Source organism: Chlorocebus sabaeus, chromosome 9 (assembly GCF_047675955.1).
Source record: "Chlorocebus sabaeus isolate Y175 chromosome 9, mChlSab1.0.hap1, whole genome shotgun sequence".
NCBI classification, from domain to species: Eukaryota; Metazoa; Chordata; class Mammalia; order Primates; family Cercopithecidae; genus Chlorocebus; species Chlorocebus sabaeus.
In genome coordinates this window covers 35,498,494-35,514,431 of record NC_132912.1, presented here as the reverse complement: position 1 = coordinate 35,514,431, position 15,938 = coordinate 35,498,494, and the positions used below count along the sequence as shown (strand labels likewise).

Here is a 15,938-nt window from a genome sequence, read left to right as displayed (position 1 = left end):
AAGTGAAAAACAGAATGGTTTAATGTGTATGTGGATTTCAGTTTCTATTGGGTTTTGTATATTTATTCAGTTTCTCTTATAATTTCTCAAGCGAGTACTTTGTATTTTTCATTAAAAATATTAAATAGTATTATAATATTTTATATCTTGATTTTCTGGACCATTTAGCAGGAACAGAGTTGTATTGGGAAGATAGTGTTGGGAAGATGATGCTTTTTGTTATTGTACTTGCTGCTGTATGAAAAGAAATATGCTCTTCTGAGAGGAATTTAAATTTTGTTCCTTACCTATATACATAAAAAAATAAATAAAAAATATAAATATATACATATATATACACACACACATGCACACACACACATATATATATATTTTCTTTTGAGACAGAGTTTTGCTCTTGTTGCCCAGGCTGGCGTGCATGATCTTGGCTCACTGCAACCTCCGCCTACCGGGTTCAAGTGATTCTCCTGCTTCAGCCTCCCTAGTAGCTGGGATTATAGGCATGCACCACCACACCTGGCTAATTTTTGTATTTTTAGTAGAGACGAGGTTTCTCCATGTTGGTCAGGCTGGTCTCGAACTTCCAACTTCAGGTGATCCACCTGCCTTGGTCTCCCAAAGTGCTGGGATTACAGGCATGAGCCACCACACCCAGCTTCCTTACCTATGTTAAGAAAATATACGAAATACATTTGGGAATTGTTTGGGGGCTTCCTGTTATAGATGTATTAGGGCCAGGCATGATGGCTCATGCTGAGTGCTTTGGGAGGCTGAGATAGGAGGATCGTTTGTGGCCAGGAGTTTGAGACCAACCTGGGCAACATGACCAAACTCTGTCCCTATTAAAAACAAAATTAAAAATTAGCCAGGTATGGGGGCGTGCCCATGTAGTCCTAGCTACTCAGGAGGCTGAGGCAAGTGGATCACTTGAGCCTAGGAGTTCAACGTTATAGTGAGCTATGAGTGCGCTGCTGCACTCAAGCCTGGGTGACAGTGAGATTCTGTCTCTCTTTCCCTCTTTCTCCCTTTCTATATATAAAAAGAAAAATTATTTTTAAATTCTAGAATGAAGTTGTCTATGCAAGGTGAACTAAAAGCACTGTCTGTAAATAAAAAATTATAATTTTCAACTACAGATTTATAAAGTTATAATTTAATACTTAGTACATTTTTGTGATTGAAAATTGCAAAAGACTAAACTAAATATTATATCATACATGGTTAAGTGTTCTATTTTTAAACGTATTAATTAAAACTTTATTTTTCAGATTTTGGAATCTCTTTTTAAGGTATGTTCAATATATCACTTCTTAAGCCTACTAAAACTTAACACAGAAATACATGCCAATGAAGAAGAGGTTTCTAAATTTTAAGGGAGTAGAAGGAATTCCATATTTGCTGCTCTATATGTTTAAGAATTTTATGTTCATTTGTATAGTGCATTAGCCCCATTCTGAATCCCAAGTGATATTTCGGTCAGGGCTGATATTTGATGGATGAAGAGTCACAGACACAGACACACATTTATATAGATATTTATTTCATTGCTGCAATTTAAATAGTCACTATTTCTTTTTTTGTCCCTCTTTTGTTAAAGTGGTTTCAGTGGCAAGTCAATCAGATGGAAGAAGTAAGTCTAATGTTTTAAAATTGTTAATATTTTTTAACTCATTTGAAAACCAATTTGGATTATGTATAAGTTAAGCATGTATAAGTCATTTTTGAATAACTGTTGGTTATAAAGTAATCTTTTGATTTAGGTAGACAAGGAATAAGTGTATGAGATAAAATATTTCTCAGTGACTTACACCCTATGTCCCTGCATATATCTGGTGTACTCCAAGTTTGACTGACACATGTTTTTTCCTAAAATTGAATAATGGAAACTAAGTTATTATTTTTTTCCAATTTACATAAAAGGGTGATGAGAGAATCTTTCACTTTAAAACTTTCTACCATATTTAAAAAAATCATGCTAAATGATGATGTATGTATAGACATAAAATTATGTATTGATTTTCTATAGATGAAATATGTTATTTTAATGATGTTCTTTTACACTTTTGATTCAGGTACTTTACCATTAGTTTGAGAACTACTGGTCTCAAACTAGGGGCTTAGGGGCTTTTAATTCTACTTTGGAAAATACTTTATATATGCTGTTAGTATATTGGAATGATTTCCAGGGTAGCTTTACTGATTTACAGAATTATTTTAGTTCTCATTTGGTCACACTTATGGTTCAGTCCAATTAAACACTCTTGAAGCCCAGGCTTTTCAAAGAAAAGAGGCCAGTTTCTTTGGGGGTGTAAAGTTAAAGGATAAATATAGATAGAACCTTAAATGCATGAACTGGGACTATATCCTAGCATCTTCTCATTGTTTTATCTCTGGTCCCAGAATAGAAGACTTTCATGGTCTACATACTCTTTGCTTTAGGATACATTTAATTGACATTGGAAAAGTGTTAGTCATTCTTTGATTATGGCATAGTGGTCATTATCCTTCCAGAGAAGTAGGGTTAGAGTGAAGTCTACTATTCCTCTACCCTCTTTTAAAAGGTGTTCTTCTTTACAACTTTGGAAATTCATCTTGTCATCTTCTTTTCATCCATCAACCTCTTTTTATTATTTTATTAATGGGTTTACTTTTACTATTCTTTTACACTCAGTCCTGTCAATGTACATGACCTATCCAAAACCCTGGCCTCTTACTTTCTTGACTTCCTCATCTCCAAAGATCTCTTGGCCTCCACTTCCAGTCACACTGTGCACCTTGTCATTAACAAAATTACTTTATTTTAAAAATCACTAGTTTAGGCAACTTATTCTTGAACTATGAATTTCTGTTTTTCCAATTATTACTTTAAATACTGCTCTGGCTGCCAAACACTTGGAATACTCTAAATGTAAGCCATTGGTTGGAACTCCTTCAATTCCTGCTACCTAACAAAATATTAACATCTGTACTCATTTTCTCTTTCATTTTTCCTGTTAAGACAGATATATTGTTCTTTCTTATACATATGACTAATTATTTCGCTTCTATTTTGGATTTCATATCCTCTTGTCTTCTCAAGATTCTGTATTTGTTTGTTTGTGTTTTTGAGACAGGGTCTCATTCTGGTTGCCCTGGCTGGACTGCAGTGATTTGATCTCGGCTCACTGAAGGCTTGACCTCCTGGGCTCAGGTGATTCTTCAACCTCAGCCTCTCAAGTAGCTGGGACCACAGGTGTGAGCCACCATGCCTGGCTAATTGGTATTTTTTTAAAATAGAGATGCGGTTTCGCCATGTTGCCCAGGCTGGTCTTGACTCATGCAATTCCCTTGCCTCTGCCTCCCAAAGTGCTGGGATTACAGGTGGGAGCCACTGTGCCCTGCCATGCCTTCTCAAGAACTTTGATTAATTAATTATTCTCTCTTGTATATTCAATTTCTCTCATTCAATTTTACCCTTCCTTTCAATTTTTAAATATGCTCTTTTATCTCTCATTTGATCCACATTCCTCTCTAAAGGCCTATTTCCATGTCCTCTATTACTCTGTTTTAAAAAAATTATTTTGTATGCAAATTTACTCATATTAGGGAAACAGTCATTAGATTATTACCAGGGTGTAAAGGCAAAGCAGATTTATAAGCGAGTGGAGAGAAAAACAGAGTAGACAGTCTTTGAACAATGAAACTAGTTGGGTCTTTTTTTTTTTTTTTTTTTAAGTATTCAGTGAATAAACTGGCACCTAGTGAAGAGATTAATCTGGGCACTCTTTCCTTGTAAGAGACAACTAAGGGTATTAAGTAAAACAGTTAGAGTTGTTTATGGATTTCCTGTAATAACCCTTAAGAGTTTAGCCATGGAGCATGTGTCACACATTCAGAGCCACATTTATTTGTATACTAATTTACTATACACTATGCTCTTATTTCCCAAGCATTTCTCAATCTATCCAGACTGAATTCTGTCTCTCTGACAAGTAAAACATTCTCTCCATATGGTTCCCAGTAAATTGTATGTTGTTAAATTAAACAGACATTTTTTTTTTTTGCCTCAGCTATAATTAATATTATTGATTGTGCCCTCATTTTTGAAACACTATTCCTTTGGCTTCTGTGAATTACATTTTCCTGGCTATTGTTTTACCTCTTTGGCTATCTTCTTTTTAAAGTCCCCTCCTTAACCCAACCAGTAAATGTTGGAGTACCTCAAAGTTTTATCCTATGCCTTTTTTCTTTTTGCTCCAAACTTTCTCCCTAGGCAGTCTCATCCAGTTTTTCCATTCAAGTATTACCTTTATGCATGTAATTTAGAAACATATACCTTTTGCTCAAAATGTTTCCCTGAACTCCAGGGTTTGTATATAATTGCTTACTTGACTATTCCACCTCAGATGCAGTGGGTCAGAAATATTAATTTTTTCCTCCTAAACTCTTCTAGTGTTCCCTATCTTAGTGAATGAGTACTATTTATCAGATTGGGTAAATGTGAAATGTGGAAACCATTCCTCACAACTCACTTCCATCTATTCCTGATATTTAATCTATCCACAAGTCCTCTGGGTTTTACTTTCTAAATAACTGTCAGATGTGTCCACTTTTCTCTGTGTCTACACCTTATTGTTAGTTACTATCATATCCATTATGCCTGAAATCCCAACCGGTGCATTAATAATCACCAGGAGGAACCCCCACTACACAGTATACTTCTGATCTGGAATTTCAAGTTTTTCAGTGTTTAAACCCATAATTGCTTATCTTAAATATTTTATTAATTTGGTATACCAGATACATTATCTAAAGGTTTGTATTATCTGCTGTTTCTCAAGGAGTGTTTCTTTTTTTTTTGTAAATTTTATTTTAAGTTCAGGGGTACATGTACAGGTTTGTTATTTATGTAAACTCATGTCACAGGTATTTGTTATACAGATTATTTCATCACCCACATATTAAGCCCAGTACCCAATAGTTATCTTTTCTGCTCCTCTCCTTCCACCCTCATGTAGATCCCAGTGTCTATTGTTCCCTTCTTTGTGTTCATGAGTTCTCATCATTTAGCTCCCACTTGCAAGTGAAAATATGCAGTATTCGGTTTTATGTTCCTGTGCTAGTTTGATAAGGATAATGGCCTCCAGTTCCATCCATGTTCCTGCAAAATACATGATCTCATGCGTTTATATGGCTGCATAGTATTCCATGGTATATATATGCCACATTTTCTTCATCCAGTCAACCACTGATGGACATTTAGGTCGATTCCATGTCTTTGCTATTGTGAATAGTGATGCAGTGAACATACACATGCACGTGTCTTTATGACAGGATGATTTATTTTCCCTTCGGTGTATACCTAGTAATGGCATTGCTGGGTCAAATGGTAGTTCTGTTTTTAGATATTTGAGGAATCACCATACTGTTTTCCACAACAGGGAACTAATTTATACTCCCACCAACAGTGTATAAGCAATTTTTTCTCCACAACCTTGCCAGCACCTTTTATTATTTTTTTTTACTTTTTAATAATAGTAATTCTGACTGGTATGAGATGGTATCTCATTGTGGTTTGATTTGCATTTCTCTAATGATCGGTGATGTTGAGCTTTTTTTCATATGATTGTTGGCACCATGTATGTCTTCTTTTGAAAAGTATCTATTCATGTCCTGTGTCCACCTTTTTTTTTTTTTCTTTTTTTTGAGATAGAGTCTTGCTCTGTCGCCAGGCTGGAGTGCAGTGGCACGATCTCGGCTCTCTGCTACCTCTGCCTCCTCGGTTCAAGCAGTTCTCCTGCCTCAGCTTCCCGGGTTCAAGCAGTTCTCCTGCCTCAGCCTCCCAAGTAGCTGGGACTACAGGTGTATGCCACCATGCCCGGCTAATTTTTTTTTTTTTTTTTGTATTTTAGTAGAGACAGGGTTTCGCCATGTTGCCCAGGCTGGTCTCAAACTCCTGAGCCCAGGAATCTGCCTGCCTCAGCCTCCCAAAGTGCTAGGATTACAGGCGTGAGCCACTGCGCCTGGCCTTGTCCACTTTTTAATGGTGTTGTTTGTTTGCGTCTTATAAATTTGCTTGTTTCTTATAGATGTTGGATATTAGGCCTTTGTCAGATGAATAGTTTGCAAATGTTTTCTCCCAATTTCTAGGTTGCCTGTTTACTCTGTTGATAGTTTCTTTTGCTGCACAGAAGCTCTTAAGTTTAATTAGATCCTATTTGTTAATGTTTGCTTTTGTTGCAATTGCTTTTGGTGTCTTCATGGAGTCTTTGCCCATTCCTGTGTCCAGAATCGTATTGCCTAGGTTGTCTTCCAGAATTTTTATAGTTTTGGGTTTTACATTTAAGTCTTTTATTCATCTTGAGTTAATTTTTGTATATGGTTTAAGCAGTGAGTCCAGTTTAAATCTTCTGCACATTGTTAACGAGTTATCCCAGCCTCATTTATTGAATAGGGAATCCTTTTTTCATTGTTTGCTTTTGTCAGGTTTGTCAAAGATCAGGTAATTGTAGGTGTACAGCCTTATTTCTGGCTTCTCTATTCTGTTCCATTGCTCTATGTGTCTGTTTTTGTGCCAGTACCATGCTGTTTTGGTTACTGTAACCCTATAGTATAGTTTGAAGTTGGGTAGTGTGATGCCTCCAGATTTGTTCCTTTTGCTTTGGATTGCCTTGGCTCTTTGGGCTGTTTTTGGTTCCATATGAACTTTAAAATAGATTTTTTCTAGTTCTGTGAAGAATTTCGTTGTTAGTTTGATAGGAATATCATTGGATCTATAAATTTACTTTGGGCAGTATGGCCATTTTAATAATTTGATTCTTTCTATCCATGCACATGGACTGTTTTTCCATTTGTTGGTATCATTTCTGATTTCTTTGAGCAGTGTTTTGTAGTTCTCCTTGTAGAGGTTGTTCACCTCCCTGGTTAGCTGTGTTCCTAGGTATTCTTTTTGTGGCAATTGTGAACGGGATTGGCTCTTGATTTGGCTCTTGGCTCGACTGTTGTTGATGTATAGGAATGCTAGTGATTTTTGTACATTGACTTTGTATCTTGAGACTTTGCTGAGGCTGTTTATCAGCTGAGGGAGGTTTTGGGCCAAGACTTTGGGATTTTCTAGATATAAGATTATGTTGTCTATAAGCAGGGATAGTTTGACTTCCACTCTTCCTATTTGGATGCACTTTATTTCTTTCTCTTGTCTGATTGCTCTGACCAGGACTTCCAATACTGTGTTGAATAGGAGTGGTGGGAGAGGGCTCCTCAAGGAATCTTTCTTAAAGTGTAGTTGATAGAACATGTTTAAATGTCACCCAAGATACCTGTTATAAGTGCACGTTACTGGATTAGATTTCTTTTGTGAGTCTGTGAGTTAGGAATCTACTGCTTCAACAGGTAGGAAACAAGGGATTCTCATGCACACTAACATTTGAGAATCTTCTGATAATCTTTTTACTGCTGACAAAATTTATTGTCACTACATGCTGGCGAGGTTAATGTCAGTGATCATGTTGCATTACATGTTTCATTAACAGAGATACATGTGGAAACCATTAGAGTATATGGTGAGCTGCACCAGAGAAATGTAGGCTGAGCCTGCAGTAGCCTGTACTTTTCAGAGTTGTCCTGCTGGAATCTGTGCCCCAAGGTCTTTCTGAAGAAACCATTTAGCTGATAACCCACTGTCTATATTCCATACTCTTTTAGTTCTGTGACTTCATCTTTTTTCCCAGAAAGGACTTCTGTTAAAATTTAATATCTATTGGGAAATGTAATGTATCAAGAGTCTAATCAAGGGACAAAAACCACACAGTAATTTGGTTAGGGAAAGTTTGATATAAAGAATTATTGTAACAGAGGAATATCTACTGAAGGATATTGATAGACATTCTACTAAAGGAGTAAAGATAATTCTAATGAATACAGGAGTAGAAGATAGAGGGAACAACTTCAACTCCTAGGGTGGAATCAGAATATGAATATCCCCAATCATTCCCTCCCAGCAATGCAGGGCTAAGGTGCAGAACTTCTGAAGAGGGAGCAGCTTTCATCACTACATGGCAGAGAAGTTTGCTGGGCTGCGAGGCTGGTGGAGCTTGAACTCACTGGGAAGCTGTCCATGAGGGTGGTACACTTAGGAATCTGCCCTCTGTGATGCTAGGAAAGCCACCTTCCAGAGAGGTGCTGTACTTCCTGCTGGGAAGCTGTTCATAAGGGTGATATGTTGGAAAACTTCCCTAAGGGAGGCTCTGCACTGGTGAATTTTGCTACAAAGTTCTGGGGGAAGCTGCCCATAGGAATCTGCCATGCCAGGGACCTTACCAGGAAGTCATCCATGAGCTGATGCTGTTGAAATTTTCTGGGGGTGAGTACTATAAAATATACTACACACTGCCTGAGAAAGAAGCAGAGAGAGACACGGAACTAGGAAGAGAAGCTTCTTCCTCTTCCAATGCCTCTTCAGTACGCTCTGCTGAAAAAGGTTAACATTAGACCACCGGTCAAGGAAGAAATATTCCACTATCTCAGACAACACAATGAAGAATAGATTGTTGAGGTGAGACACAGTAAACTGATGACATTATTTTTCACTCAATTTATGGTTTGTGGCTTCTTATTTGGGATCTTTCCTTTGTCTATAAAGTTTCCATAGGTCTCCTGCTTCCCTTCCATCTATTCTGTGTTCCTTGTCATATCTTCCCTACACCCAAGCTCAGACTTCTAGTGTGTTGCCCAGCATTTACTTCCTGCTGTTACATCCTACTCTCATTCCACTCATTACAAAAATGAAGTCTCTGTTCTAAATCCCCAGTGCTGGAATTTATCTTTGCTAAGTCCTTGACTTCATTTTTTCTCCAACTTCTCCTCCTAGCATAAGGATTGGAGATCTCTACATGGGTGGATCTCTGAATTTAGGGCAAGCAATTATTTTAGCATTACTCTTGTAAATATTCTGTGTCATTTTCCTATCAAAACTTTCTGACCCCAATTGCTGTTCTGCTTGTTTATGTCTCCACACATTGGCTGTTTGTAGGTTTCTTTTGCTGTGGTTTCTGGACACTCATTCTTGCTGAATTTTCTTTAGGTAAACTTATTATCTAGAATAGTAATTATGGTCATCTTATTCTGTGAATTTTGCTGTTTCTTCTCACTGCCTGTTATTTTTTAGCTTGGTCTATTCTAAAGGTCTCAAGACACCCAACTATGTCTCAGTCTTCCCCACGCAGACTGGAAAAATGCTAGTTCCATAGACTTTTATATTTTAACTTCTGGGAGTTAGTAATAGACAGTATTAGCCTTTGAGAAAAAATTATTATCTTTAGGTAATTTACCACAGTAAGGGTATTCTTAAAAAGAATTTATGGGAAACAATTTAGAATTACTCTTGTAAATATTTTGACTTGCATTTATTGTTATTGGACTTGCTTAAAATTCCTATATATTTTAACATTAAACAGATTATTGGATTTCAGGTTTTACATGTAAAAACCATCACTGAGCTGTAATTCTGTTCATAGATAATTGCTCATATAAATATATTTGTAAAATATTATATCATTACTTGGTTATAGCTATAGATAAGAATAATATAACAATTACTTTGATTTAATAAAGGAAATAATGAAATTTATTTGAGGTATGGGAACAAAATGGGTATTTACTAAGTAACTGGTTAATTTTATTATTTTAGATAAGTAAAGATCAAACTCTTTTACAAGCAGAGCCTCCAGAACCTGACAAAACAGTCACTTTAAGTATTGCACAAATAGTACGCCTTTTACAAAGATTTGAAGAACTGAAGAATCGCCTTAAACAGAGGTCTAAATCCTCCTGGAAAGTCATGTTGTCTAAAACCATGTAAGTGAAATATCAGAACTAATTGAAACAAAAACAATAAGAAATGGTATATAATTAGCACTGAATGTAAAATAATGAGTCAGATATGATGGCTGTACACAGGGCTTCTTAGTCAAATCAGGTCTAGTCAACTTATTTCTATTTGCAATTTTTAATAATCGGAGATGTGCAATACAGGAGACATTAGCTGCATATGGCTATGCAAATTCAATGTAGAAAATCAGTTTCTTAGTCACACTAGCCACATTTCAGGTGCTTAGTACCCACATGTGGCTGTTATTGGAAAGTTATATTGGACATTGCTAGCTTTGAAATATCTGGCTCATAAATTCTTTTCTCAGTTTGATTAGATAACTCCTAGTAATAAATAGGAAACTAAGATCTAATGAAATACTTCATTGTTGATGAACAAGTTCATTAAAAATTATATCAACAGCTTATCCAAGTAAAAGTTTTACATTTATAAGCAACCATGCTTTTGCATTAAACAGACAAAACATTATTTTTTAGTGTTAAAATAGAATATACGTACCCATAGTTGGGAGGGACCACTAGTTATGCAGTTACGTTAGTGATATCTCTGTCAATAACTGAAAATAATGAAGAGAGTGGTACTTGAGTTGGTTCCTGGGGGTTGCATAACTAGATCCTTGGCTCAGAGGTTAAGGTTTAGACCATATTCATACTTGACATTTAAGTGTCTGCTGTGTACTAGGGATTTTTGTAGTAACTTTACATGTATAATCTTTGATTTTCATAACTACTTTATGAGAAAGGTACTATTACACCCCAATTTTAATGAGAATAAACTGAAGCCAATAGAGGTTAAGTAATGTACCTGGCTGAGTTCATATAATAAGTAAGTGGATGAAACAGGTTTTGACCCAAAGGTCAGCTAGTCTCACTCCAGAACTTATGTCCTTCATCATTATACGACTGATAATAATATTTGACAAAAAGATACCTCATGTTTCTAACAATTTATTTTTGCTATTTTTGTTGTTAATGTTTTTGGTATACTTAATTATATTCATGGCCTACGTGGAATTCATATAATTACATAGTTTAGTTTGACTTTTCAACTTTCACTTGTAAGTTTACCTTAGTGTCTGTGAATAAAGATTAAATATGTGTTTAATTTTTATTTTACAAACTTCATATGTCTAGACTACACATTTTAGTTCTTATTTTAGTGTAATTTAAACTCTTACTCTTTGATATATTAAAAAATGTTTCATTTATTGAATGTGAACAGGGATGAAGAAAATCGACGAGAAGCAGTGAAAAGTTGTGAAGCTGTAGCACAGAAAATTGAAGGTGATGATATTTTATACATGTTTGTCCTTAAAAATTTTATTAAAAATTTTGTTATTATTTTTATCTTTTAAAGAGAGAGTCTCACTCTGTCACCCATGCTGGAGTGTAGTGGCATGAATATTGCTCACTACAGCCTCAAACTGTTGGGCTCAGGCGATCCTTTCTGCTCAGCCTTTTGAGGTAGCTAGGACCACAGGCACAAGCCACTGAGGCCAGCTGATTTTTTTTTGTACACATGTAGGTCTCACTATGTTGCCCAGACTGGTCTTTAACTTCTGGCCTCAAGAGATCCTCCCACCTCAGGCTCCCAAAATGTTGGGATTACAGGCATGAGCCATTATGCCCAGCATGTTTGACTTTTATGGGGTTTCCTAAGTGTATTAACATTTTGAAACTTAAAGTAAAAAAATTTACAGTTATAAAATTATACAATGGTAAATTTAGATAATATTTAATAGTGAGTTTGATATTTTAATAAAAGTTTTTATTATGTTCCAGATTCTGGGAACATACAAAAAAATACAATGTGTATCCCCTGTGCAGACAACAATGTGGTTGTTACTTCCATAAAACTTACAGCTTAGTAAGGATACAAGTACATTGTCAAGCATGTTAGTACAGTGTTATGCATGATAAAGGCATGTGGAATTTGCATTGGGTCCACAGAAAGGAGCAATCTGTTCAACCTAAGGAGTTAGGAAGACTTTATGCAACTTTAAAGGATGAATAGGATTTAGTAAAGTAAAGAAGGGAAATATTTGGTATTTTAAGAAGACAATAGCATGAGCAAACAACATACATAGAGAATTACAACTGGATTGGTATTAGAGTAAGAAGCGATATATAGGGATGAAGTAACAGAGGGCCAGTCATAGTGGGAATGGATGCTCTGCTAAGGAGCTTAGACTTTTTAAAAAAATAATAAAGAATCATTGAAGATTTTTTGTAGGATTTAATTTTAGAGAAGTTTTTTCCTGACTGCACTGTAGAAGCTAGATTTGGGGACTAGGAGTAGGAAAGGGAAGTTATTATATCTTAGATGTGTGATAAATACCTATATTCAAAGACTAGTGAAAAGAAGAAGGGAGTCAGGTTTGAGAAATATTTACTTGAAAGTTGGTGACCGGATATGGAAGGAAGACTAGATAATGATGGTACAATCAACGAATATAAGCAAATACAAGAGCAAAAACAAGTTTTGGTGAGAAAGTGGTTTATAATCAGCTGTTACACACATTCTTTTAAATGTTACCATTTGTTGCCTGATTGGGAAGATCTGCAGTGTTGGCAGCTATTATTTTTTCAAAGTTTTCTTTCTTTTAATAAGTTCCTAAAATTAAAACAATAAAATTTAAACTCAATTAGTATATATAATTGCCATTTGAAATTTATAGTGACAAATACACTTTTAATTATTTCAGAATTCATAGAAGCCCACTCAACTGATGAATTTAAAGGTGTTTCTGCAACAGAACCACGTAAGTTTCCATTCATTAAAGCATTATTGTGATAATAACCTCTGTTACATTAATTTCTATAATTTAAAGTAATAATTATTAGGTTAACAGTGCAGACTCCCTGCCTTGGAGTTTGGAGCCATAAAAAATAGTTGCTTGAGCTGGTTGTCAAGCAACTATTAAAATTCTTAGTTAAGGATATGTGTTATTGAAACTAGTTTTTTTTTTTTTTTGAGACAGAGTCTTGCTCTGTTGCCCAGGCTGGAGTGCAGTGGCATGATCTCAGCTCACTGCAACCTCTGCCTCCTGGGTTCAAGTGATTCTCGTCTCTCAGCCTCCCGAGTAACTGGGATTACAGGCATGCACCACCACGCCCAGCTAACTTTTATAACTTTTGTGTGTATCTATCTATCTATCTATCTATCTGTCTATCTATCTATCTATCTATCTATTTTTTTAGTAGAGAGAGTTTCACTATGTTGGCCAGGTTAGTCTTGAACTTCTGACCTCAGGTAATCTGCCTGCCTCAGCCTCCCAAAGTGTTGGGATTACAGACGTGAGCCATTGCGCCCGGCCTAGATTAATTTTTGAGGAGTGCATGTTAGTACATGGAATGGAGGATTCTGAGTTGTGATTAGAACATAATACTGAAGCGTTGGCAGGCCTTTGAGGTGTAGCAGTGACAAATTTAAGTAGTTTGTAGATTTTGTTACTAGGAATTATATCCACAAATGCTTTCACTGCAGATAAGTAGTTGTCAGTTCAGGAATATAAAGAGCTGCTAGAGCTTGTCTGTTAAGTTTATGACTACTTGTCAATAGAAGGGAGAAATTAACTTACTCATGTCTTAGGGCTGGAGAGAATTTTGAAATAATAGTGTAAAGCACACTGTGGAATACAGTTCAAAAGTAGAAAATAATGTTTGCTTGGAACAGGTTGCTGGGAATTCTGCCCTCTTTCAACTTCAGCTTTAAACCCAAACCTTGCCATGTTTAAACCAAGGACAGCTGCACATCTTACAGCACTCCCAAGTTCTATAGAGATTTCTGATCGAAGAGAGGTCTGACTGACTAGGTGGGGTAGAAAGGTGTATAGAACTTTGGACTAGATAGTGAAAACCTCTGTATACATCAAGGGGAATCCCTTGTACATCTATGAACCTCTCAAGAGCTCTCTATTTTTCTCTCTCTCAGTCTGTATGGTTGCCTTCCTTCTAATATTGTACCTTGGCTTCCACAAACACTGAACTTTGTTTCCTAAACTCAAGGCAACCAGTATGCCCTGAGTTCCCCTTCCCTATAGTGTGGACTGGCAATTCCAGACAGCAAATTGGGGTCATCACAGGGTCCTTCCACTTTATTACCATATATACTGCTTTCACTGTTTTCCAATTTCTGAATACCACTGTTTCATGTATTTTTGTCCAGTATTTAAGTGGTTTAAGGTAGAAGAGTAATTGTGGTCCCTGATGCTCCATCATGGATGAAAGCAGAAATCCCTGTACTCACTCATAGTTTAATGGAATACATCTTCCAATCAGAAAACCACATTTCAAAAGGATAAAATATGGTTGAGATTTTACTCATGGTTCTAAAGGGGAGCAGAGGACAGAATTATATTGTGTAATATGGAGAAAATGCTTTGCAAATTCATAACATCTTTTTCCAATGGTGGTTGTTTCAGTTTCTTAGCTCTATTAGTATAGACTTACTCTCTTTATTGCTGCGTTTTACTTGTTCACTATCATTTTCTTTTAAAAGTACCTCCTCTCTTCTTCTCTGGCCACACTTAATTCTCTCTTCCCTTCCTGTTTCCTAAATTCTATTAAATCTTATAGCCTGGCTGGCAAGACGGAAGCTACCTTTGTATTGCACTCTGGTTTTGCTTTTAGGTCACAATTTCATCTTGATGTTGCTTCATTTAATAGACTATTTTTTAGAGAAGTTTTAGGATCACAGAAAAATTGAACAGAAATTATAGAGAGTTCCCATTAGCGCACTCCCCCCGCACCCCGCTTCCTGCATAAAGCTTCCCCTATTATTAACATTTTGCATTAATGTGATGCATTTGTTATGGTTGATGAACCAATTTTGATACATTATTATTAACTACAGTCCATAGCATACATCTGGTTTGCTTTTTGCCTTGTACAGCTCAGTGGGTTTTGACAAATGTATCATGTCATGGATCCACCATTACAGTGTCACACAGAATAGTTTAATTGCCCTAAAAACCCCCTGTGTCCCACCTATTCACCTCTTCCTCCATCCACCTGAATCCCTGGAAACCACTAATCTGTTTATTTACTGTTTCGATAGTATTTCCTTTTCAAGAATGTTGTATATTTGATATTAGTCTTTCTTTTACCTAATAATGTACAGTTAAAGTTCCTCCATGTCTTTCAATAGTTTGACAGTTTATTTCTTTTTATTGCTGATAAATAATAAATTTATGGATTTACTACAATTTATCCATTTACCTGTGAAAGGGCATCTTGGTTGTTTCCATGTTTCGGCAATTATAAATAAAGCTGCTATTAACGCTTTTGTGCACGTTTTTGTGTGGATGTAAGTTTTCAGCTCAATTGGGTAAACACAAAGCAGCATGACTGCTAAGTCATATAGTAAGAGTTGTTTAGCATTTTAAGAAACTGCCAAATGAGCATGCAGAGGGGCTGCACCATTGTACATTCCCCCCTAAAATTGAGGAGAATTGTTGTTGCTCCACATCTTTGTCAGCATTTAGAATTGACAGTGTTTGTGCTTTTAACCATTCTAATAGTTTTGTAGTGATATTTCATTGTTTTCATTTGCAATTCCATGATTATGCATGATGTTGAGCATCTTTTCATATGCTTATTTGCCATCTGTTTCATTTCTTTGGTGAGGTGCTCAGATCTTTTACCTATTTTAAAAATTGGGTTGTTTGTTTTCTTATTGTTGAGTTTTAAAAGTTCTTTTTATATTTTGGATACAAGCCTTGTATCAGATATGTGTTTGGCAAAGATGTTCTCTCAGTCTGTGGCTTATCTTTTCATTCTTTTAGCAGTGTCTTTTGCAGAGCCAGAATAAAGTCAAACTTACCATTTTTTAAAATTTCATGATTGTGCTTTAGGTGTTATATGTAAAAATTCATCTTCAAACTCAAAGTTACCTAGATCGTCTCTTCTACTGTCTTGTAAAAGTTTTATAGTTTTGCATTTTATGTTTATAATTATGATCCATTTTGAGTTAATTTTTTTATTTTTTTGAGACGAAGTCTCACTCTGTTGCTGGAGTGCAATGGTGCCATCTCGGCTCACTGCAACCTCTGCCGCCCCATTCAAGTGAT

The 15,938-nt window shown here is 35.9% G+C and overlaps 1 protein-coding gene across 2 annotated transcripts in view; it reads left to right on the top strand.

Annotated features, from left to right (window-relative positions):
* CCDC7 (coiled-coil domain containing 7) overlaps nt 1-15,938 on the top strand; it is a 453,173-nt gene that overhangs the window by 15,281 nt on the left and 421,954 nt on the right. For both annotated transcript variants that reach the window (XM_073018860.1, XM_037986502.2), the window contains exons 5-9: nt 1,269-1,289; nt 1,598-1,630; nt 9,668-9,834; nt 11,090-11,151; nt 12,573-12,629. In XM_073018860.1, the coding sequence (XP_072874961.1) occupies nt 1,269-1,289; nt 1,598-1,630; nt 9,668-9,834; nt 11,090-11,151; nt 12,573-12,629 (340 nt within the window). The remainder of the gene's footprint in view (nt 1-1,268; nt 1,290-1,597; nt 1,631-9,667; nt 9,835-11,089; nt 11,152-12,572; nt 12,630-15,938) is intronic.